Source organism: Macrobrachium nipponense, chromosome 41 (assembly GCF_015104395.2).
Source record: "Macrobrachium nipponense isolate FS-2020 chromosome 41, ASM1510439v2, whole genome shotgun sequence".
NCBI classification, from domain to species: domain Eukaryota; kingdom Metazoa; phylum Arthropoda; class Malacostraca; order Decapoda; family Palaemonidae; genus Macrobrachium; species Macrobrachium nipponense.
In genome coordinates, this window is record NC_061102.1 from 30671369 (window position 1) to 30698481 (window position 27113).

Sequence of the window (27113 nt, forward strand, 5' to 3'; positions counted from 1 at the left end):
GGGACTTGGGCCCCCCATAGTGACGCCACTGAGCCTAGCACGTTCTTTATCCGTGTTTCAGCTTAGATTCTGTATTTTTCAAATTCACCTCAGTCGTGAGAGTCAGTATGAATCGTTGTTCGTGTAATGATATAAGTTGGAATTTTTTTTTTTTTTTTACTATCCTAACCTAGAAATCGCAAATGTTGGGTGTGAAAATATATGCACGTTATGGATCATTTGTTTGTCCTCGTTTTTCATTTTATATATTATATATATATATGTGTGTGTGTGTGTGTGTGTGTATGAATGTATGCATATGTGTGTGATTGCTTTTTAATTTCAGCCGTACAGATCTCCTAGGAGTGAGGTAATATCCCTCCTAATAGCAACGATTGAAGTTTTTTTTAGTTTTTTTTTTTTTTTTTTTGCAAGTTATTCGGGATGACGTCGATGTTAGAGGAGCAAACATGCGAGGAAAGCGTGTGCCTGTATTGCGAACGAAAAAGGGTTGTTTGTCGTGGGAAATCGGCTCGGAATCACGTCCTCTTTATTTGAATTTAAAAATGATTGCGCAGACATTGCCTTTTGGGGAACCGCTATTCTGCCGGAAATTTTGTAAATAGACTTCACCGCGCAGCCGCTTTTATTTACTTTGGCCGTTATATAAGACCGGGCGTGCTCAGACGAAGACTTGGAGGGAATGGCACGAATAAGGGACAAGTTACGGGCCATTGGAGATGGCGAAGTGCGTGGCACGTGTCGTGCCTTCCTTTTGGTTTACGTGTGTGTGAGAGAGATTGCTTGTGCTGTGTGTATGTGGGTGGGTGTAGAGGTGAGAGTTTAGGGGGGTAGGTGGAAGGGCACTCGTACTCTAGAGCGATAACCGCCAGAGCGATACTTTTCTGAGCGACCACTTTTGAGCGATATCTGCAAATAGCTTGAAAATGCGTGTTTAAAAATGGATGCAGTTTTAGTAAATATTTCTTTGAAATTAGCTAGATGATGAACAATATAATTACAGAGAATAGGAAGCCGTAAGTTAAATAAACTTCTTGATTTGCATTTACAAAAAGTACACAAGAAACGGTTAATTGATTCGTTACTTCCTCCCTACGTACATTCATGTACGCGGCTGATTTTACATACACTTTCCTGTAGACATTGTTATCTCAAGCCGTGTATATTTAAACACAATGTGAATTTACTATAGACTGACTGCCTGTTTAATTCTTTCTTTCCACAGATCTCTACCAGAAATCGATGGCTTGAGCAAAGAGACAGTGCTTACATCTTGGATGGCCAAATTCGATATGATTATTAAAGGTATAGTACTTTCAGATTGACGTCTTTTGTTTTCTCTCTTAAGGAAAACCTGGCAACCCTTGTAGGCCTCTTAGCTTACTTTTCCTTGGTCGGGTTGTTGGTTGCATTTAGGCAAGTTCTTCGGAGAAATGATTGTCCTTATTTAATTTCCTTCTCTCTCTCTCTCTCTCTCTCTCTCTCTCTCTCTCTCTCTCTCTCTCTCTCTCTCTCTCTCTCTCTCTCTCTCTCTCTCTCATTAATACTCCTTAAATTTAAGAAGTACTCTGAGAGGCAAAGGGATCCTCGGCCGATCTCTCTCTCTCTCTCTCTCTCTCTCTCTCTGCACCAAGTATTAGGAGAAGAAATTGTCCAAGCCATGAAAGTCTGGGAATGCAATAACGAAAGTTTAAGGTGCAAGAGATGTTAAAGGGAAAGGGCGACCAGACGCCACTCCACGAAAAGTTGTCGGCTGCTGATGCTGCATTGGTCACTCACTTCAAAGCCAGCCGAAGTCGGTGATTGTGAGATAGTGGGCGTCTTAAACACGATCTTCTTCCCTCTTGATTTCATTAGGTTATGGAAGGTTCTTCCGTTTCTTCTCTCTTGATTTCATTAGGTTATGGAAGGTTCTTCCGTTTCTTCTCTCTTGATTTCATTAGGTTATGGAAGGTTCTTCCGTTTCTTCTCTCTTGATTTCATTAGGTTATGGAAGGTTCTTCTGTTTCTTCTCTCTGATTGTTTTTTCATTAGGTCCGGAAGGTTCTTCCGATCTTCTCTCTTGATTTCATTAGGTTACGGAAGGTTCTTCCGATTCTTCTCTCTTGATTTCATTAGGTTACGGAAGGTTCTTCTGTTTCTTCTCTCTTGATTTCATTAGGTTATGGAAGTTTCTACCGTTTTTTTTCCTTTGCCGTTATTATTAGTTACCTATACACTTTTCATTCGTTGTTCTACTGCTCCTTACATACTTATATATATATATATATATATATATATATATATATATATATATATATATATATATATATATATATATATATATATATATATATAGATATATATATATATATATATGATTTCTCTATAATAAGGAAGAGAACCGTACTGTAAGTGACATGTGTGGGCTAAAATATTGTGAATATTGTTTATGTGGCTTTATATCTGTGCCAACGTCGCCAAAGACAGAGACCTTTTGCAAAGGCTGTAAAAATCTTGAGAATTTTGTCGAAGTAAAATGTGATTTTGAAAATACATGAAAGTGTGTGAGTGTGTGTATATATCATATATATATATATATATATATATATATATAATATAATATATATATATATTATATTATATACATAATATATATATAATATATATATATGTCATATCACATTACTGTGATTCATTTACATACAGCGAGCTACAAATGTCCTTTAATATCCAGTTCGCTCTACCTCATAATTAATATATTTTCATATATGTTAACATATATGAAAATATATTAATTCCGAGGTAGAGCGAATTAGATATTAATAAACATTTGTAGAGAGAGAGAGAGAGAGAGAGAGAGAGAGAGAGAGAGAGAGAGAGAGAGAGAGAGAGAGAGATGGCAATAGGTCAGGTAATTTTTCAGTGCATCGTATTATACATTATATTAAGTTTTTTAAGGTGGTGTGGTTACAACGTTGCCACATTAAGATCTAGACACAAACCCCACGAATGTTATGACAGAAGCAGTATTTGGGGTTTTGTCCTTCTGACCCAGCTTCTGGAAAAACCTTTCAGATCTTGCTTTCGACTCTTGAATCTCACTTTAACAGCAATCTTTGACAGTGGACAAGTGCTCAGTTCGTCTACTTACTCTGGTAACCTACTTAACAATCTCTTTGGAGTCTGATGCTTGATAATTCTGGGAGTTCATCACCCTATTAATCATTCCATAATAAAATATACTACTTCTAACGGTTACCAGATTTCAAAAACTGAGATTCAAAGTAATAAAAAGAAAATCAGTCGAGATAGACAGATGGATTTATTTGAGTATTATCTCTGACATGATTTGAGAAAAATAAAATGGATAATCTTGTATTTTTGTTGTTGGAGGGCATCCATTTATGAATGTCCAAGTCCCGTGCTGTCTACAGCCAGAATCATTTATCCTTTTCGACGAGATTTGAAATCCAATAACGGTAGATGTCAGCAAAGCTCTGAGGACATTTGTTTGGGAACAGCCAACTGGTGGGTCTTGGCAGGCTACGGGAATTGTGAGCGTTATCTCTTTTAAATCTGCATTGTTGCTGCTGCTGTTGTTTAGTGTTTGAAAATCAACAGTGACCTTATCCAGTTGACATGGTTTTATGCGTTTGTTTTACATTTCTGTTTGTGCTAATTTTGTTGGTTACCTTTATCCTTTGAATGAAAGAAAAACAATTAATGTAATGTAATATACTCACGCATTTAGGTGACACTGAATCGTTCCTTAGTTGACTGTCAGGAAGATGTTAGAGCGTTGGTTTACAAACTTTGGGGGTATCTTGAACAATCAGCACTAGCTCAGAGGCTGTCAGTAGCGCCGAACAAAATTCAAAAAAGGTGCACAGCTGTCTTTTTAATTAATGAGTAAATGTGGAGTGCTGCGGTTTATTATTATTTGTACGGGCTAAGCGTGTGAAGATGTGTGGACAGTACTTAAATTTATGATTCATTTGTAAGTACGGAATGGCCGAATTGTAGTTGCAGATTCCTTGAACTGATTTATTATTACTGATTGCTTGATGGAACTTGAGATTGCGGAAGGATTGAATTGATTTTCGAATGCATTCCTTTTGCGAATAGATATGTTCCAATTACTTAGTGAATAAGGAGTCTTTGAATTAATTTGTCAACGGGAGTGATTGTGTGAATTGGTGTGCATCACGTGATGAAAGCTTGCTTCTTGAATTCATGCGTAAATGTAAAGGGTTTGGGTTCTTTTGTAAACTGGAATTTAAATTGATTTACACATTCTTAGTCCTTGAGCCCACTTCCAAAGGCCAATTGCTGATAAGTGGGTTTGCTGGGAACCTTTGTCAAGCACAAGTAAAGAAGAGCCGTCCCCATGTTGAGTTTTGAAGAGGAGCCTCGTTAAACGAATTGAAGATTGCAGTATATGAATATATAACCATCGAGAATAAAACTTAATGCCTATACGGGCTGCTCTACGAGCAAGAGCCCGTGCTGGCACAAGGCCAGCTTAATCTTAAACAACAACAACAACTTAATGCAAGTTTTCACACGAATGAAGGTAAATGTAAGTTTTCACACGGATTAAGGCAGATAAATCCTAGCAATGAGAGTCCGTCAGGCTTGGGCAGTGAAGTAACATTAGGAAATGTCGATTTTCCCCCAAACCCACTACCTGTTCATATTTGGCGATACAACTGACAACGGTTTGGTGAATGCAATGATTTCTTTTGGAATTTTGCAATCCGAATAACTGCTAGAATATATTTCCCATGAACTGTGTGTATCTGTATAATAGAGTTAGTGGTGAAATGGTTGGATGAACTATTGAAATACCCAGACCTTGAAGTTCCCATGCCCACTCGAATTTTGTGGGCACATGTAGAATTGAAATAGGAGAGGGAAAATCGACTATAACTCTGAGGTTTGTTTTCGAATATAGCTCAGAACTCCTCCCCCCCCTCCTAATATATATATATATATATATATATATATATATATATATATATATATATATATATATATAGTAAATAAAAGTCCTTTAAAATTACTAAGATAAAGAAATGTAGGATGTAGTGTAGCGATAATTTAACTGCTGTTGGGTATCTCGCCGGGGGTATGAACTGAGGAGAGCCATTGTTCAGAAGGCGAGAAAAAGGCTGGGCAAAAGAAAGAGGTGCCTAAAAAGCCCATCGAACAAGGAGATACAAATCTGACGTTTCCTTGCGGTAGCCGTTCCAGGAGTAGATAGGGGGGTAGATGGGAGGTATTTCTTATTTATATATTTTTCTTCTCCCGGTAGGCAAGGCCCAATCATGTAACATTTTCTCTGTCGCTATCTAGAGTGAGGCGTCACTCGAACGCCCACTTTTATCTGACGAAGGAATCTCCGAGGCGCTCTTTTGTTGTCGGCCTCTCTTCTCTTCTCTTCTCTTCTCTTCTCTTCTCTTCTCTCTGATTTCTGTGGAAAGTGATGGCAGACGCCGATAGGAGTTCGTCGTTTCATTAACAAATTTTGCCTTTTTTTTCTCTCTCTCTTACCTTTATCTCTCACATAGTTAGTTTTATTCTTGGTTTATAAGCATTCATTCACTGATAATGAAACTCTATGTATCCTGAAATGCAGTGTGGTATGCAAGTATGCATTTTATGGATATAAACGTTTATGGGTAGTTAACCCTGCGTTTTGCCTTATTCATTGTGCAAAATTTCAGGTGTAGTATATATACTATATATATATATATATATATATATATATATATATATATATATATATACATACACATACACACATAGAGAGAGAGAGAGAGAGAGAGAGAGAGAGGAGAGAGAGAGAGAGGGAGAGAGAGAGTGGGGGGGAGTCGGCAGCAGCACCCTCTGAAGCCACCCCTTCCAAAGGGATAGAAAACGTTTAGGAGTGTCGGTGGAAGAAATGTTGGGAAAGCAGAGAGAGATTGGTGAAGCCGAATCTCCTTTATAGAAGTGAAGTGTTGATGTTGAGTGCAAGTGAAGAGAACAAGTACAAACTGTTGAGTTGAACTCTTTGTTTATATATGCTGTGCAAAATATTGATAAGGTATAAATATGGGGATAAGCATAAGAAATGGTAAAAATTAGAATTTTAAGTAGGTGAAAGGACGGTTCAGATTTAGATTGTTTGGTTTGTGGAAAGAATAAGGGACAATAGAGTAGCGAAAAGTATTTATAATTCATAAATGCTAGAATGAAAGTGGAGAGGATGACTGTCAAAAGATCAGATAGCGTAAAAGAGATATTGGACAGCGGGTTCGACACTGCTGAAAAGCTTTTTGTATATGTGTAAGGTTGGTGCACAGGGGCACATCCTTGGATCAGGAATTAGTATGAATGTACCCTGATAGCTTTGTTATTCTTCATCTTAATCATATTTGTTTGTGTCTAATATATATATATATATATATATATATATATATATATATATATATATAATCTATATATATATATATATATAAATATAATTATATACATATATATATATATCTATATATATATATATATCATATATATATATATATATATATATATATATATATATATATATATATATATATATAATCAGAGTCTCTTTAATGAACTAGCATTTGGAGAGTAATACTGGAAATTATTGCTGCTAACTCTTGTTTGTTACTTAACATATATTTCTCGAAATTATTTTATGGACGGGTGATTTAACAGCATTCAGTTGATCTTCCTGACTTATCATGGTCTTACTAATTTGTTTCCCTTATTTGTCGGCTGGATATGTGCCTTCATGCTATCTTATATATGATAGGGTATGCTTAAGCATCCTAATGCAGATATGCTCTCTTTCTTCGACCAGGAGAAGAAGACAGCAAGAGACCGGGCAGAATGCAGCAGACTCTGAACAGCGAACTTATTATGCCCAAAGAACAGCTGTTCGACATGTTTCAACAAATTCTTGGCATTAAGAAGTTTGAACACCAGTTGCTCTTCAATGCGCTGCAGGTGAGCCTTTAGGTGCAGATGGAAATGGATCATTTTGCCATATTTTGGATATTATTGTCATATTTTACCCATTCAGAAAATATGCAGGTAAAGAGTAAGTATTTGATGTAACATGTTAAGGCCCAGATAATAATTAGTTACTTTTGGAGATATTGTCTTAATGGTTTTCATAGAGATTGACGACACTTCTCATCAGGGAGACATATCAATTCAGTATCGACCATTTTCACGTACAGCTGTATTTTTTTCCCTTGTAGAATTACAGTACAAGGTACCAAACAGGCACTTCAGAAAAGACCAGTACCACCCTATTTGCCATGTTGCCTATCATATTTCTTTTCCAGTAAAATGTTTATTTTTGTACTCATGTTTTGGCGAGACAGAATTTGAAATCGGATTCTCAGTAAAGGGGTAATATTGATGCGAACTAACACTTGGATTGCTTTAATATATTGTCTCTGTATCAGTACTGTGTGCCTTTGGTATTGCCCTGCATTAGTGGTTCTTAACCTGGGGGTCGTCGTGACCCCTTTGGTGGGTCGGTTGGGGTTTTTCAGGGGTCACAAAGGGTTCGGGAAAATTTAATTTAATTCTGATATATTTGAATTAGCCAGTTGAGCTTTTACCAGTTTGGTGAGTTTGCTCATATCCAGGTGTTCTAGGCCAGATCGTATTTTCAATTGACATTGTAATTAAAACTGAAGCTGTTCAGAATTTCTTTTAGCTGACCGTAAACTAAATGTCTTTTTTTTCAAATTAGTATTAGTCCAGGAATACAGTATATCATGATCTATTTCTTTTTATGATTGTATTACAAGCCATTTATCTCTGCACAGCTGGACAGCCAGGATGAACAAGCAGCAGCAATTAGGAGGGAGCTCGACGGACGCATGCAAAAAGTGGCCGAATTGGAGCGGGTGAGTCTCTACGAGTATTTACAACCATTGCCTCTTCTCTCTCTCCCTCTTTCTACCAACCCCCTCCTCCTCTCTCTCTCTCGTTTCCTTCAGTTACTGTGTTTGATGTCTTTTCCTAACAGTATTTTGTTCATAATTTTATAGATGCTTAAATGTTCTCTGTTTATCGTGTTTATTTAATTTCTCTTCGTCATGGTTGCCCTTCTTTATGTGGGCGCTAATGTCATATGGCTCTAGACGTATTAATTCTTCATGTTAGACTTTCATTTACTAGAAAGGTTGGTATTGCCCACCCCCCCCCCCCCCCCCCCTCCAGTTGTACTTCTGAAAGCTGTAAGTTAGTGTTTATGTCTGGTAATTTTTTTATTTTTCTGCAAGCATTTGTGTGGTTAATCAAGTTCATTCCGTCATACTTTGGTTAATTCAGAGGGATCCTTTTCAGAATGATGTAATGCAAAATTCAGCTTCTAAGCACAGTGTGTTGTGCTGCTCCTATGTTCATTTAAGGTAGCAATTCCTACATTATAAAATTTTTTATTTTTTTAAATTTTATTTTATTTTTCTGGCTTTATTATTTATAGGCAAACTTAATCATGATTTTGGTGAGAAGATAGTTGGAGCTTGGTAACCTAATAGAAATGTTAGATGAATTTATGTTACCTTTTAAAAGGCCAGTATGATAGTTTCCCGCCACCGATTTCATTTAGGATTATATTGGTGATCCCTTGAGAATCCTTCATTCATTTGCAAATTTAAACATTGAAACGGAGATGTTAATATCTTTTAACAGTTCAAGTGAATTATATCAGGTTGTCATTAAGGTTTTCCAAATTACTACTTGGGCAGATTATACTGGAATAAATTCACTGTAATTGATAAAATTACAAGTGACTTAGGAATCAATCATAATCTTCTGTTGTAGTAAGCTAAGGTTTCCTAAGTTTGCATCTGTGGCTGTTGATCCTTGGTTTGTTTTTGTATATTGGAAAATTGGAGAAGCTTTCATATGGTTTACAGATCTTCGTCTCCAAAGGTAAATTTACATGTAAGGTTTACAGTACTAAATTCATTTTGTGTAGTGATATATAAGAAGAATGTAGATATGTCAAAGAATATGCCAAATTTTTGCTTAGATTAAATGCATGCCACTTTACATATGACTTTAAATTCCCTTTCTGTGTTTTAGGATGTCTTGTTGAAGCTCACAAAATCACATTATTGAAATTTCTCTTGATTGTATGTGATAATCTTTGGTTCAGTTTAGTCATATAATTTTTTGGTATTTGGGAATATCGTTGGGGGCTCAATAATATTCCTTATTATTTGGATGGTAAGTTCTTTTTATTCGGACAGCAATATAGATATATATATATATTATATATATATATATATATATATATATATATATATATCTATATAATATATAAAGATAAAAGGCCCATACAACACTATTTGAACATTTCAACATTCAAATAGTGTTTTATGGGGGCCTTTACCTTCATATCATACTGTTGTATTACAGTAAAAAGAGAGATATATATATATATATATATATATATATATATATATCATATATCTATATATATATAATCTATATATATATATAGTATATTGTATCTGAAACAAAAAGAAAAAAATTACGACTTGCTGCCGTTGGTGGAAGTTATTGTACTCTTGCAGGTTCCTTGAATGTGTAAATATATTACACTCCTCCATTAAATGTTGGCTCTCTTACATTAAATTTGTTTAATAAATCTATTGTTCAGTTTTATTTCCAATTTAGTTTCATATCTTGAAATTATATATATATATATATATATATATATATATATATATATATATATATATATATGTGTGTGTGCAGGCTGTGAAAGTTATCTAGATAATATTGGATACCACCACAGTAATTCAGCTGTAAGGTAAGATACACTCATAGAGATAAACGGCATAATGAGACAGAGCCTCAGTAAGATGACTAAACCCTCCTTGTTATCCAAAGCTGTTTGTTGTACGGTCTGTACATTAAATCTAGGCAGTATTTTTTTTTAGAACCTTTTAAGAAAGTATTGTTAAATACATTGTTAGAGCTTGAACTACGACACTTTCAATAGCTTTGACTTACTCTCCCGGAAGTAAGAGAATTTGATCCCCATTTTGCCGTGAAGATCCTCAGGCAGTTGTTGTAAATCATTTATTTACGAGTCATTGTTTGTCTGTTATGAAGTTATTACTACATGAAATAATTGGTAAGAGTGATATACAATGCAGGCTCTCCTGAATTTAATGATTAAGTAAAAGAGGCAATCAGTCTTGGCCTAGCTGAATAAGATTAGGAAATCAGATATAGTCTAGTCTTGTTTGACTTACTTATGTTGCTATGCAGATATGAATCATGGTATGACTATGAAACTATATCTAAAAGATTTTGTTGATTTAAGAAGAACAGTAGGAGCCAGATTACAGTTTAAAATTAGAAACTATACCATAAGGTAGATTACATAAGTTTCGTATGTAGGTTGGCTAATGAAGAAGGAGATTGAGATGGCATTGGCATGTCCCTTGTATCACCTTGAGGAGAACAGTATGTGATAACATCATCTGGGCTTCTTTGGGCATCAGATAAGTTTGAAGACCCACACCTTAGATGAGATGTATGAGTTGTGAGGCTGGAGAGAAGTGGAGATTCACAGCAAACCTAAGAGGTCATTAACTTATTAAGTAAGCTCCGACAGAATAGAATGCCCTAGGTGAAAAGTGGATCTTTCCTAGATAGTGACCCCAAGGGTTTTAGCAGGTCATTATTTAGGACTATTATTTCTTGGAGGTCATTATCTTATCATATTTATGGTCTTCTGTTTATAGTTTTATGGTAATCCCCAACGGTGGTCACCGTTTAAGGAAGATCCAAATAAGTGAAAACAGCAATAAAAGATCTCCAGAATTAGGCAATATTATAGTGTAGCTTTTCAATAGGATATGGAGTTTGACTCTCTTCATATGTAGTAACATACATTGATTCAATAGACATGAGTAGTAGAGGCATTATTGGACGTTATCTTAATATACAGCTTATGGACAATACACAAACAAGATGATATATGTTTTTTTTTGTAAAGAGACCACAATATTAAATAATTTTGTTTAAAAAGTAAAGATCCAGAGAGGTGCTTAGATCCAAAAAGATGAATAGTACTCTTTAACATTGGTGTTTACTTAAGATCTGAAGCAGACGATATTAATAACATAATTTCTCTCGAAGATATAGAGTATTTTCCAATGCTCAGATTATATCTAATGCCTCAAAAGATGCTTCAGTAGCCGAGTAGCAAGGATTACCTGTTAGAATTAGTAGTACCTATGCCAGCTATTAACCAGCATGGTTATGTTTATTCTCTTAATTGTTTATCATTATTGCCTCCAGTGCCTTGCTACTCAATGTATCTCAGTGAAATTCCACAACTAAAGAAAGTGTGGACATTATGTCCAAGCCATCTCCATCTCCTTCATCAGTATCTCAACTGTACTATGTGGAACTTACATAATTTCCCTTACTGTATCATTTTTCTCCTTATCGTACAGCCTGGCCTCTCTTACTCTTCTTAAGCCTTGTCTGTCCTATAATCTAATGAGGACATTTCCAATAGAGAAACTTCATTTAGAGTTTTGATTTAAAAGGAAACTTCATCTATATTTTTGATACTCAAGGCATCTTTCTTTTAAATCAAGGTACCGGTTACTAAGTAGGGTTTTTATTTGGTTCACTTTGCTCCAGAACTCATAGCAACAAGAATAGCAGCTTCTAAGCTAGTCATGTTACTAACTGACTTTAATTATTGAGCTCAGCAACAATGTACTTTTCCATGTTGTATCAGATGCTGTAATATGGTAGGAACACTTCCATTGGAGATACCTTTTTTGTTATTTGATAGCGATCAGTTTGCAGTAGTAACTCTTGAATGAGACAGTTCATTTATAGAACGAACCAATCAGGGACTAAGAGGATCATGATCAAACAAATATTGGAGAACATGTAACTGGCATCGCATCTTGACTCCTTTTGTCTAATGTACATTATTAAACATTTTATAAGGATTTTCATCAGAGCTAAATCCTTCAAATATTTCAGATTTCTTTATGTATGTGGTAATTATTGAATAAAGTGCTTTTTTTATTTTGGCTTTTGTGGATGTGCCATTCTTTTTGAACATGTTATTAATGTTATGACTAAGAAGAGTATGTGACCTTTGGAATGAGAAGTAAGTGTTTTACCCTATCAGGTAATTTACATAATTTTAAATCAATATTTGTCCCTTTATTCTAATTATATCTACTGTTTAACTGTAAGCGAATTAATGTTATGTCAATACTTAACTATCAGCTTTCAGCACTGCTTTTATTAGCAGTCCTAATCCATTATTATTTATTAACCTCATTAACAGAAAGGGAAAGAACTCTAATAAAGGTGATAAGGATATTGTTCTCAGAGTCTACAACGAAATATTTATAGAAAATACTCATCTTTTTGGTCTATAGTTATGTCCTTTGTAGAGTTGCGGTTTAATGTTTAGGAGTGTCAAGTATTGCATGTGACACGTATTGTTAGGTTATAGTTTTGGTAAATGTGTAAAATTGTTTGATAATATATGTACCATAGTTACTTCACTGTTGAAAGTTCTAATGAAGTCATCTTGTTCATAGAAAGTAGGCCTAAAACTAAGGTTTTATTTTTTCATGTTTCTTTTTCCTAAACTTCCTCCAGCATTTATACTGATTTACCACATTATCTGTTGTTCTGTTTATTTCCACGTCTTAAAAAAGGAATTAGAAGGTCTAAAACGGGACCCAGAAGTAAGTTTACCGTTGAATTCATCCTAGGTGCCTCAGTCTGCCATAGGTATGCATTTGAATTAGTAGATATTAGAAACTAGTTCTTGGATGAAGGCTATAGGTAAATAAAACTTTGCTCTGCCAATTTTTAAGGCTATTAGTTCTGTACATAGTATGTGTCATATGTATTCCAGTGGCTAGTATTCATATCTGCAAGATCATTGCTGTCACTGTGGCATCCTGGATTATTTGAGTTGCTGTATAGATCCTTGAATTTGGAATACATGTACATATAATTGCTATATTATAGGTATATCAATTGATACCATACAATTGCAGTTGCTATTGGCTGTGCTAGTTATTCTTAAAACAGATTACTTGCATTATTATATAGGTTCATTGAAGTTTATTGACTTGAAGGTGAATGAATAGTTCTTTGAATTACATATTTTAGTATTTTATGCAGTCTTCCTGTATAGAGTTCCCTTAGTATTTACCATTAAACCTCAAGTTTTGACTCTGGGTTCTTTTAGTGTAAATTTACTTATTATTCGATTGTGTGATTACTCCTGAGTTTTGGATTCTGTTTACCATCATGTATCTGGTTTATCATACTTTGTCTCTTCTGCTGTTATGGTTTATGTAGAGCAGATGAAATCTCAACTTGTAATGATACTTAAATCTTATTCTTGTAAATGCTTTTAACTTTCAATATTTCTTAGTTTGTGCATATTTAATGCATTTCATGTAGTTATGATTTATATTTTTATTCAGAGCTGTTTGACACTTTTCATGTACTTTGTAGTTATAAGATGTAATGCTGTATGCAATAACAACTATACTTTAGTTTTATAGTTTATTATATTGCGTTTTTTCTTTATTCCACGCGTTTAAGCTATTTATTCAGATGTCGTGAAGCTAATGTTTACATATAAGCTTGTCTCTAAAGAAATAATTAATCTTAAAGAAGACCTAATGCAAGTGATTTTAACTTAAATTGTTCTGAATTGTCTAAGGAAAATGGGGGTGCTTATCATGCATTAATACTTCATCTTTCTTCTTTTTTGATTTTGTATATTGTAATATACCTTGTATTTTTGTATGTAAGTATTTCGTTATTTACGTATGTAAGTATTGCATATATATATATATATTATATAATATATATATATCTATATATATATATAGTATATATCATATAATATATATATATATTATATTATAAGATATATATATATATATAGTACCATAAGCACACATTTACAGCCCCTATTGTTTTCAGTTTTTGCATCTACTCTTTTTATCCAGTTATCTGACTTCTCTTATCATGCCATCCGCAAAGACTTTTACAGTCATTGAAGGCTTAAAGTACCCCTGCCTCTGAAGTACTTCTGTGCCAAAGTCACTGTCTTTTACATTTTAACCATTCAAAAATTTCCATTTACTTTTTAACTACCTAAATTGTCACTACAATACCTGGATTACAAACGAAGAATAAAAAAAATCATTGCTCTTTTTCTTCATTTAGATGCAGGGTTTGTCATGACAAGGGCAACCAAAAAGTGAGGATGGGTCTGTTCCAGCACTAATATAATATAGCTAAATTTGACCAATATATGCATGAATGAGCTGAAATATGCTTATATGTATCTTGGTGGCAGAATGTTTTAAATTGACCCTGCTGGAGTCTGAACCCCACCACAGGTGCTGAGTTTTCTCATTCCCTTGTGAGAGCTGATAAACAGCTCAGTGGTCTGGTTAAACTATTTTATTAATAATAATGATAATCCTCATTCACCCTTCATTTAGATTCAAGGCTATGACAAACATATCCAAAAACTTAAATAAAATAAAGAAGAGGATATTCTAGCTGTTATAAATATATAAATGTGTGTTTTGTGAGGAGGTAAAAGTAACTTAGAATATATATATATACATATATATATATATAATATAATATATATATATATATATATATATATATATATATATATATATGTGTGGTGTGTGTGTGTTGTGTGTGTGTGTGTTGTTGTGTTGTGTGTGTATAATATGTGTGTGTATATATATACATTATATTACTATTATATATTAATATACGCTCCTATATATATATATATAGTATATATATAAATTGATAGCAGCATACGTGTTAACAATTTTATTTTTAATTTTCCAAGGTAGTGGAAAGTCTTCTCATCATCAGTATGTAACTGGAATAGTATAGTCATGGTTGTATACAAGACTGCGATTTTGTTTGGGAGTAGATAGCTGAAGATTTCAAAACTGACACAGTTTCATTTTTATGGAGAATAAACACAACAGAACAATATGTATTTATACAAATTCTGTGAGAAGAAAATAACCAGTCAGAGTGCAGGATATTGTATTAGTGGAAATGTGAAAAAAGGTCGGTGATGTTTGTGGTTGGGTGGAACTCTCTTGCTCCCTATCACTTGCTGTGTAGTCCAGTCAGCACTACGGTGGAGACCCTCAGAGAAAGTTTGAAGGTCGCAGAGTTGTTTCAATTGGTAGTGTGAATAATTTTCCCCATTGTAAATTCATCAAAAGTTTTTCCTTTTCATTATTTATTGCACCATGAATGGGGAGTATATATGGGGGTTTCTCTTGTAGTTTTAATACTTCTTCCCTGCAAATAGTGTTACTCTAGGGAGACAGAGGGCATGCTTCTCAAGTTAATGTCACTTGATAGCACAGTCCTGAAGATGCCTGGTCGTTCTCCTCATTGGATGAGTTTTAGTCTTCCCAATATATGAAGCTTGGTCAGACCCAAATTACTTGGTTTGGGCAGGGTATTCCTTTGGAGCTCAGCTGGGTGGTGACTCATGCTTTTCTTTAGAAGATGCAGTCTCTTCATATTAATAGTATATGAGACAATATTTTTACCTGCCATACTCTCAGCAGGATGGAAGCTTGATAGTTATGTTTTACATAATGCAGCCATCCTCTTTGTGTGCTTTTGTCATAGAATTTTTATGAGAAAGGGTTGACATCCCTTCATCATTATTGTCTTTTGATCCCCTGCTAATGTGGTTGCTGTACATTTGATCCACAATCTTGCTGGTAACCCTGTCAATGGTAGTATTAAGGATGTCACTGTCCACATATTGTTGGGAGAGTCCATTTTTTATGTACAGTGGAGCCTCAGTTTTCGTACATAATCTGTTCCAGAAACTCCCACGAAATGCAAAACATACAAAAACCAAACCAATAATTCCCATAAGAAATAATGTAAATACAATTAATGTATTCCAGACCCCCTAAAATATTTTTTCAAGTACATTTTATAGGGAATAAACACAGTTTTACATACAGAAAACAATGAGAAATAAATGTAAATGACTAATGAAATGAATAAATGAACATTTAACATCACTCTTACCTTTATGGAAAACACTTGTTAATGTATGGAAGACAGAGAGTAAGTGTAGAGGGAGGAGGAGAGGTTATTGTTTGGAAGGAGAATCTCCCTCCAGAAGGACGTCAGGCATCAAGGACCTATCTGGGGTTACTTCTCTTAGTTTTTTACTGGCCCTATATGAGGTTACTTCCCCACTTTGTTTTTCACTGGCACAAGGACCAGCTTGAGAGTTACTGAACTCCTGTTGCACAACAAAACTGTCCAGAGACATTTGTTTTTGGCATTTCTTAAAAATTTGCCTAAAGTTAAAATGGCATTGTCATTAAACATGTTGGAGACATGGGTTACAACTTCTGTGTTGGGATGATAATCCTCCACAAAATTTTTTACATCTTTCCACTTTGGAAACATGTTCTAATCCCTGAAGTAGGCACATTATGTATGCCCATTTGTTTTCTGAATTTTTCAAAGCAGCCTCTGCTAGCCTTAAATTCACAACAGCAGCGCTTGTTGTACGCACTTTCTCACTGAGATTGGCATGCATCTTCCTCCAACACTTTGCTACGACTTCTTTCTAAAATTCTGTAGAGTTTCCCGCCCTTTTTACAGAAGGGCTAGCACTTGGAACTTTTTTTGGTCCCATGATGGCTTATTTAGCAATTGCACTCGAATAAAAAAGCACAAAAAAAATGAACACAAAAGCAGAATGGGTCACAAAAGAAGATGGGATGCTTTGTTTGGATGCTCAATACTTGGGGCTCTCATGTGCTGGGCCCCGGATAGAGCGTTTCAGGGTGTACAAAAACTGGTGAATCTTATGATAACTAAGATAAAATTTCGTAGAAAATAAGTCTACAAAAACCGAAACAACAAAAAGAGAGGTGTACAAACACCGAAGTTTGACTGTATGCAGTATAAGTAGATTTCTTGTAGCTCTTTGGCCTCATGTTTATACCATTCAAACAGAGCCCTGCATTGATAGTCTCAACACAGACAGAGGTTTCAATGTTATCTTGGTAATTAAGTGGGAGACCAAGGTAGGGAAACTAATTGTTTTTGCTTCTCTCTAATTTGAAGCATAGACCAGACTTCACTACAAAGGTGTCCTGGAGATGTAAGAGTGCATCATCATCAGCAGTCTTGAGAAAGGTATCAATGGCATAACAGCAGTAGATGGTGGGGACACCTTTTTCCCTGAAGGCGTTTTTTTTCAATGCCCCTATATTGAAGTTCATGAAAAGCTAGTGTAAGGGTGGGTTTTAATATATTACTGTATGTCTGATGGTACATTGTTTCCCTAGAGCTTGTGAAAGAGCCTCCTTTGTGCAGATGCCAAGTGGAACATTCAGTGTCTCCTGGAGGATGTTGATTTGAGTGATATCATCATGCACAGTTGTCTGAATGCATTCAATGGTTCTGTTGACATGAATTTTGTAAAAAGATACGAGATCAAGGGAAACTATAATGCCATTGGAGCCATTACTATGGGTGAGATCAAGGAATTCCATTGAGAATGTTATGCTGTAGTGGGACAGGATGAAAGACATCAGGATTTCCATCAGCTTCTTTGCAAGGTGGTTAGTGAGGGTAGGGATCTTGCGATTATAGACTGTGTTGGATTCCCCACTGATGGGTTCTCACGTTCCCATGTAAAAAATGTAGGTTAATATTCTATGTATTACCTTTGGGAGTTTGATGCCATCCTGGTGAGTGTTGACCACTTTGATTAGTTGTTGGATCACTGCTTGATGTTATTGGTAGGTTCCTTGTCATCTTGAATTTAGTGTCATTTTAAAATTGTTTCTATCTTGGTTAAGTAGCCGTCCATCTTTTAAGAGGATATATATAGAACGCTTGCCTACTCAGTAGATAATTTGAGGATGGGCCCAGAGTTCATTAGTTGTTTCAATGAACCCCTATAGAAAAACTCGGCTCCAGTGATAGCTGCTAAGTTTTGTTGTTTCTTAAGATGGCTTCCTGTGGGAGTGGCCCCATTGTTGTAACCTTCCCATCGCATTCGAGGAGGGTCTCGACATAATAGTTGAGTCATAGTTGAAACAGAGGTTCGCCAATATTTCCAACTACACCATTGTATTCTCAGCAAATTCCTTGAACTTCTAAGTAGTAGTAGTAGTAATAGTTCTGATAGTTGGATAACTTTTATGTCAGTTCCCTCTTTAGGAATGTTTCCGTTGAAAGAAACATAAAATTCATGCTGACAAAAATGTATGATGACAAGATCACCCCTCCAATCAACATCATGAAAAGGACATTGAAGTACCCACTTTGCATTTACATTAAGGAGGCCCCTTTCAGATCAGATGCCCTTGGGATATGATATACTAATGGTCAACAGTGGTGTGATATATATATATATATATATATATATACTATATATATATATATATAATATATATATATATATATATATATATAATACTATGTATATGTATATATATATATATATATACTATATATATATATATATATAATATATATATATATATATATATATAAATACTAGTATATTTATATATATATATATATATATATATATATATATATATATATATATAATACTATGTATATTTATATATATTATATATATAATATATGTATATGTATATATATATATATATATATATAATATATATATATATATATCTCAAAAAATCACCATAACGTGACTGGAAAATCTTCAAGTAATCAAAGTCCACAATTATGTAAAATGTGTATTAAAAATACATAAAAGACGGGAGCTTTCGTCTACTTGATCAGTAGACCTCATCAGCCGTACTGATTTTTCTTTTCAAAAATTATATACAAAAAAGTTACGAAGGACAGGCAGGACTCTGGAAACGTCTCCGAGGGAGATAACCACCAAAACAAACTCTAATTATGTTATTCCCTCGTTCAAATGTCTGGCCAAAAGACGAGCCGATCGTCGTGGTTGAACTACCTCCTCTGTGTGTTCGGCTGTTCCCTCGTCCAAAAACTTCTGCATCGGCACCTGCAATGGGGGTTCTTCCTTCCAATGCCTGGGCAGGTTGTCTCTCTTTCTCCTGCCCAGGCATTGGAAGGAAGAACCCCCATTGCAGGTGCCGATGCAGAAGTTTTGGACGAGGGAACAGCCGAACACACAGAGGGAGGTAGTTCAACCACGACGATCGGCTCGTCTTTTGGCAGACATTTTGAACGAGGGAATAACATAATTAAGTAGAGTTTGTTTTGGTGGTTATCTCCCTCGGAGACGTTTCCAGAGTCCTGCCTGTCCTTCGTAACTTTTTTGTATATAATTTTTGAAAAGAAAAAATCAGTACGGCTGATGAGGTCTACTGATCAGTAGACGAAAGCTCCCGTCTTTTATGTATTTTTAATACACATTTTACATAATTGTGGACTTTGATTACTTGAAGATATATATATATATATATATATACTATACTATGATATATATATATATATATATATATATATAGTATATGAATATGATGTATGTTTATGTACATGTTTGTGCTTGTACATGTGTTTACGTGTATGTGTACATATAAAATATAAATAACATATATTGTATATATACATATGGATGGTTGTATTGAATATACTGTATATGTATATATAAATATACAGTTATGTTTACAATAATTATACTTTTAACTTTAATTTCTTCAGTTCTTATGCCTGCTCACTTGATTTATTCATATATGTATATAGTTTATGAATGGCTCGTTACTTAAATTTTGGATACCTCCAGTAAGACTAAAAATGATTTCAAAGGTTTTATGGTTGTATATAATTTTCAGCATTGTATGTGAAGCTTGTCTCATTTCCATGTTTCTTTCTGCAATTTTATACTTGGTAGATTTAATTAGTAGTCTTTAATGCCAACAAGAACTTATAGCAAAACATTTATATGCATGGAAGGTATGAAATGCATTTTTAATTACCAAATGTCATGTCAGGTTGACTTGTGTTTCACAAATTTCTATTATTGAAAAATTTGTTATATCTTCTGGTATTAAAGATAGCCTTGATGTATACAAATATATGTTTGAAACTTCTTTGTAAACATAATGTTTTTCTTGTACTTTCAGTATCATAGAATTTTTATAGTATGCAGATGTAGTAGTCTACAAGATGAATACACATACTGTGCAATCTTATGTAGTTGGGCAGTAAAACTCTTTGATCGTCATGAACTGTGATGAACTCGTTTCAGAATTTCATATGATGGTGACCTTTTCTTCACAAGAAATATTAATCATGTTTACATGCTCCTCATTCTTAAAAGGAATTGAATGTGCTTTATGATCTCATATTACCTGGATGTTGTATATTTTCATCTCACAGAACCGGAAGTTGATGCCCAAATTTGTTGTGAAAGAGATGGAGTCGCTCTACTTGGAGGAACTTAAAACATCTATCAATCTTCTTATGGCCAACCTTGAAAGTCTTCCTGTCTCAAAAGGTTCGCAAGAAGGAAAATATGGTTTAAAAAACCTCAGAAAATATAATCACAGGTAAGTCATTTCTTAGTCTTGGCAGTGTGTATCTTTGGATTGTTATGATATTCACATATATATATATATATATATATATATATATATATATATATATAATATATATATATATATATAATATATATATATCATATCATTTGATTTTCAGTTGTCTTTGAACTTGCCTCTGCATTAATATGCCCTTTTTGTTCCTTGGCTTTGTATACTATCAGTCAAATGTTTCTTAATACTCTTACTAATGCAAAAGCTTCAACTATGGTTATGTCAGTGCATATGTTCCAGTATGAATGCAAATATGTACAGTTTGAACTGAGGAAGTAAAGAGCAGCGCAACTGATTAACTTTTTGCCTCCTTATGTGCCCTAAAAGTTGTGTGTGACCTTGTGGTATATCAAATAAGTAGACAGTGTCCTACTAGTGAGGAGGACTTTTAACTTTTTGTGGACCCTCCCAGACCTTATAAAGAAAGTGTATAATTAAAATTTGAGTGCATTTCATATTAAAATTGCCTCCCTCTTGTAGACAGTTCCTGTAAGCCCTATTTGGGAAATTTGATCTTACCGAATGCTTTTATATGCGTGTATATATGTTTGCGCACGTGATGTGCATGTGTAAGAGGAAGAGAGAAGGAGATTGGAATTTTGAACAGATGTGAGAGCCCTAATTGAATGTAGTAGATTAACATATTTCTTCAAGTACGTGGTTTGAATGAGGCACCCACATGACACTCAATACTGTCGCTAATTGAAATATCCCTAGACTGTTGGTTCCTCTGAAGAAATGGCATTGTGATTACGTGTTTGATGTGGCCTCTGCTCATGCACAAAAAAACCTCATTATGACATCGGTGCGTGATCATGGTTTATTTGACATTTATATTTTTGTTGAGTGGGGAATTATTTTTATTTTTGTGGTTTTTCTCAGTAAATGTTAGCTGTTCATGAAAATCGAATTCCGTATCTTGTGTGTTGTTAGAAAAATTCTATGGTCTGTGAAGTATGAAAACACCAGGAAATGAAAACAAAGTTTGTTTCATCTCATTTTGCTCTTTCTTCTTTTTAGTGAAGGAAAATGACGAGATTCTCATTTCTTTGAGATTGAACTCTGAAGAAGCTTATCTTTAGTAAGGATAGATACAGAAAAAAAAAGACTCACATTGAATGAGAAAGCATTTGTTGTTGTCAAGGAGGTTTAGTTTTGATTTTGCTCAATGTCTTGCTGTACATAATTGAGGGTCAGCTGAATTTTGAAGGTGTGCCAACAAGACACTTCCAGGCTCTTGCAAAGTTCTAGTTTCCTGTTGTTTTACTTATCTTACTTGATTTCCCTTTATTAATTGTGAATTTTCTAGTTTATTTTGCATATATTAACTTCATGACTTTTTGCATTCCTTACTTATTGTCTCAAGCTTTTGTATCTTTTTCATCAGATTTGAGTTTGGTTTTTATTATAAATTTAAATGTTATTTTCTTCATATATTGCATTTTAGACTCTCTCTCTCTCTCTCTCTCTCTCTCTCTCTCTCATGTGATTATATTATATACACAATGTACACTATAAGATAATCAAAATATCAAAATAATTATATCCTGATATCTCAGTTATCTGCAGCATCAGTATCTATTTTTACCATATGGTTTTTTATGAAGCACATGTGTTATGCATAAACATTGCTGTAATTTTTGAGCAATGACATTTGGAAATTGGAGGTTACTGAATGGTAAAATGAAACACTTTGTTTTAAGCAAAAGCAAATGGTATGTGAATGTAGTGCTGCATCATTCTACCGTGTTTCCCTCTTCCAAAGCTGTGGTAATTCAGGAATCAGACTTGCATTATATTGGAGAAAACCTCGTGATTGCATAGAACGTTAAGTTCCTGGTCAATAATGGATATAGGATTTGTTCTGTTTGCTTGTTCATATTTTCATGTTGGTGGGTGGATAATTGTTTGCAATGGGTAATTTAATGATGACAGTCTGTGTAGTATTATGAAACTGATACTTGAATTCACGTGAATATTATTCTGCAATTAATCTTGGTGTAGTATACAGACTCACACTTAAGCTTCTGTCCTGTTGACCAGTAAAAATCTTCAGCTTGATAGCTGCTGTTTAGGTATAAGAATTCTGTAATACATTTTGAATAATATATGACACCTTACAAAATTGTTGGCTCCTACTAATGAAAGTAATTACAGTTTTTATTTCATAAAGTATACAAAATCAGCTGAAAATTTCCTTATATATTATATATATATATATATATTATACATATATATATATATACGTATATATATATATATATATAGAATATATATATATATATATATATATATATATATATATGTATAGTATATAGTATATATGTGTAAATATATTATATATATATATATATATATATATATATATATATATATATATATATATATATATATATATATATATATATATACAGTAGTACCTCGAGATACGAAAGGCTCAACTTACGATAAAAATAAACCAAGTTACGAAAGCCAATATGAAAAATTTTACTGCTCTACATACGAAAAGTTTTCAAGATACGAAAGGTTGTTGCTTTAAAGTCCCAAGATTTGCCCGGACCACCGAGAACAATTTTAAAACTCCCGCGCCGCCAACTGAGTAAACTCGCCACCATCCTCCCGCTCTCCCACTGGTTCCTGATGCTAGTCACCCCATAAGGTCCTGCTCTCCTATTGGTCAGCATCTACCCCTTGTGCTTTAAGTATTCTATTGGTAAAAGGTTGCTGTAAATTGAAAAACTTAGTATTCATGCAATACATTTAATAAAAAAAAAGAACATTAGATAAAGATAGAATAAAGAATAGAAATGGAATGGTTATTATACTGTTTGGCAGTTTCAGTAGTTGAAGAGAGATAATGAAAATTTATGGCTTACTGTGTAAAAGTGATTGCTTGGCGATCGTTCGATACTCGTAAGTGCTGGATGTAAACAGACGTTTGGAAGCTTTTTTTTGTTTGTTTATTATAGTTAATGGTTACTTAATAATTATTTGAAATGAGTACATGCAATACATTTAATAAAAAAAAAATGTGAATTAGATATCATAAAATATAAAATAAATCAGACTGCCAACAAATACGCATTTTTTAGAATTCTTCTTCTGTTTTATTATTACGTTACGTATACGTATTACGTATGTTTCATTATAGCTGTCAGTAACTCGGTATCTCCATTAGGTAAAGATAGAATAAAGAATAGAAATGAATGGTTATTATACTGTTTGGTGGTTTCATTAGTTGAAGAGAGATACTAATGACAATTTATGGCTTACTGTGTGCTAGGAAAAATGATTGCTTGGCGCTCGTTCGATACTCGTAAGACGGGTAAGAGCTGAGAATGTAAACAATCAATTGGAAGGTTTGTTTTTTGTTTGTTTGTGTATTATAGTTAATGATTAATTAATAATTATTTGAAATGAGTACATACTGATTATTTATACATTTTATTGGCATATTCTAAGCTTTTAGCTCTTAGGTTTAGATGTCAGAATCATAGACTAGGCTACAGTAGCAACCACTAACATAGGCTAGGCTTATTGCTAAGGGACATATGCTAAAGTCCTAATATATGCAGTAAAAATGGGGTTGAACGTTATATGCAGTTGAATATTACTCAAGTATGTACAGTATTTTGCCTTTTTGGAGTCATATTTCTTCCGTCGTAACCCTAGAACATGTGTTTTAGGCCTGGAAATATAATTTACTGGGGTGTTTTTGGAGGGCTTGGAACGGATTAGTCATTTTACATGTAAAATATGTTCCAAGATATGAAAAACTCTTGATACGAAGGCCGTCTCAGAACGGATTAATTTCGTATCTCGAGGTACCACTATATATATATATATATATATATATATATATATATATATATATATATATATATATATATATATATATAATATATATACATATACATGTGTATGTATATATATATATATATATATATATATATATATATATATATATATTAATTGATGTAAGTTGTATTTATCAGAATCAAGAGCAACTTAATTTTTTAATATGTACATTCTTTTGCAATTTTGCAGCATGATTGACAACCATTAATTCAAATTACAGTTATTTCTATGTTATTTTAAATAATGTGCATGATTCTGTATATTTTTTAAGAGAGGAAACCCTAGTAATTTTTTCAGTAGATGTTACTGTGACTTATCAGATTTTATTGTGTATTCAGAGGAAAGATTTTGAACAACCTTAAGGTCATTTGCAAGATGAGTGATAGTTTTCTTGGTTTTTTTTCATTTTGCTAGCCATCATACTTGGTATTTGACACAAATATCTTAGCTTTTAACAATGGTTGACTATAATGTTGTAAAATGGGACATTTAGTGTAGAAACAGTAATTATGTTGGCCCTGGATTTACTTATGTTAAAAGCATTACATATCACCTGCCCCTTGCTAGTCATGCTGTCTGTCAAGAAATGTGCAATGAATCATTATTCTTGATAGGTGTTTTTGCTAGGCCGTTCTTTTATGATTATTATTTTTTTCCCTCATCATTGCTGTCAGAGGACTGTTAGACAGGTTCTAGTTGGTTTCTCCTTTTGTTCAAGCATCACACTTTTGTTACTCAGTAACTTGTGTGATAATGATTGGATTTAAGTGATATTTGGTGCATGGCATACACTTACCAAATTTTTGGTGAGCCATAAATGGTCCAAGTATGGCAGGAAATTTTCATGAAAATCCCGGTTATACTGTAAAACTAGGATTCTTGAAATTGTCTTTTGTTTACAGAATTATTATTTATTTCTGTCATCTTTAGCATATACCTTGAACTTAACATGATCATGTATGAGTGATAAGTTTGTATGAGTTTGGCAATTCATAGATTTTGGTTTTTCACATTTACAGAGTTGATAATGAAAAGATTATATGAGGTGTTAGTAGTGTACCAGTTTAAGGGTGAAGTGTTAATCATTAATATGCTTATATGTAAAAAGCAAATGATTTTTAAAAAATTATGCAACACAAAAGAAATTTAGATCCATGCAAAATGTTATTTAGATGTCATACCATTAATTGAATAAAACTCAAAATGGTAAAAAGTGACTTAAACAAAAAAACAGTTTTATACAGTACAATACCCATTGCAGTATTTTATAAGGTAGGTAAAATTTGTGAAAGGAAATTGTGGTATTGCATACAGAAGTTGCATTGTAACTATTCTTGACTTACAGATTTACTGTTTGTACTGTAAGTAGAAAGGTAACTGCAGTTAGATACATCTAAACATTAAGGTGCTAAGATAGTCTAGAAAGGATTTAAAGATAAACCAGCAAAAACCAAGGATGCTTTTGTGGGAATAATCTACATAGTCTGGCTTAGTAAGGTTCCATTGGAATAGGATCAACAAGTTAGCCAAGAATATAACAAAGTTAAGGTAATGAGGTAAGGAACTGTTGAAAGGACTAAAAGGCATGGGCAATGGCCTGAATAGTATGTATAAGGTTAAGAAACTACAGTTCTAATTTACACAAGCTCTTACACATTGAAAAACCTTTTGAATCATTCCTTCAGAACACAAAGCAGTGTACATAGAAAAGTGGATCAAGTTCACAAAGATAATCAGCATGCACCCCACAGATAGGATCCATTACTTTGGTCATCCCCTCTTGAGAATCCCTTTATTTTTCAGAATATTATCAGGGATTTTGATAAATTTTGCATAAGGCTTGAGTGCCCATGCTTCCTTCATACTGATCCTTCATGTTGATGATCACTCTTTTCTAAAGTGAATTATAGACTTGACAGCACTGCTGTAGGATTCCATTGAGTTTCTTCTATGAAGTCTTCTAGTTTAGTTCCAAACTTATTAGAAATCTTCATTCACAGTGTATATGTTTAAACTAGCAGCTGTACCCATCCTTTGGAGATGTTTTGCACATTCATTATCTAAATGACTTAGACAAACATCTTTCCCCAGCCAAATGCTACTGCGTCACTAGCTCAGTCAGTCACCACTGGCCAAAAACAAGGGTGTGGCAGGTTTACAAGCTAAAACCAAAAAAACTCAAAACACGTGTACTTACCACACACTCAGGGTGAGGAGTTGCGCTGCTGTCCGCTGTGTGGCATAGCTAGGCTAGGCTAGGGTAGGCTAGCCGTCGTAACATAATACACAAACAACTAAACAAGGACAACAACCATACAACAATTCAATACCTATTCAACAAAAGACCACTGCACAAAAACCAATAACACGACAAGTCAACACACTGCCCACAACACCAAGGAACCACGACAAATCACCGACAACAGCATTCAACAACTCATCTACAACACAACAGAACTCATAAGCACAACAAATTCAACAACACAGGCACAACAGCCTTCAAACATACAATACCAACAATAATTCAAACAGCAGCTTCAAAAACACAAAATAACTTACCAATTATAT

At 33.9% G+C, this 27113-nt stretch overlaps 1 protein-coding gene across 19 annotated transcripts in view; it reads left to right on the forward strand.

Annotated features, from left to right (window-relative positions):
* Positions 1-27113, forward strand: part of LOC135212647 (calcium-dependent secretion activator-like) — a 1046064-nt gene that overhangs the window by 462357 nt on the left and 556594 nt on the right. For 17 of the 19 annotated variants that reach the window (XM_064246274.1, XM_064246275.1, XM_064246260.1 and 14 more), the window contains 5 exons: positions 1226-1305; positions 6854-6999; positions 7836-7916; positions 12735-12764; positions 20476-20645. In XM_064246274.1, the coding sequence (XP_064102344.1) occupies positions 1226-1305; positions 6854-6999; positions 7836-7916; positions 12735-12764; positions 20476-20645 (507 nt within the window). The remainder of the gene's footprint in view (positions 1-1225; positions 1306-6853; positions 7000-7835; positions 7917-12734; positions 12765-20475; positions 20646-27113) is intronic. The other 2 variants (XM_064246259.1, XM_064246263.1) reach the window with 2 other exon arrangements.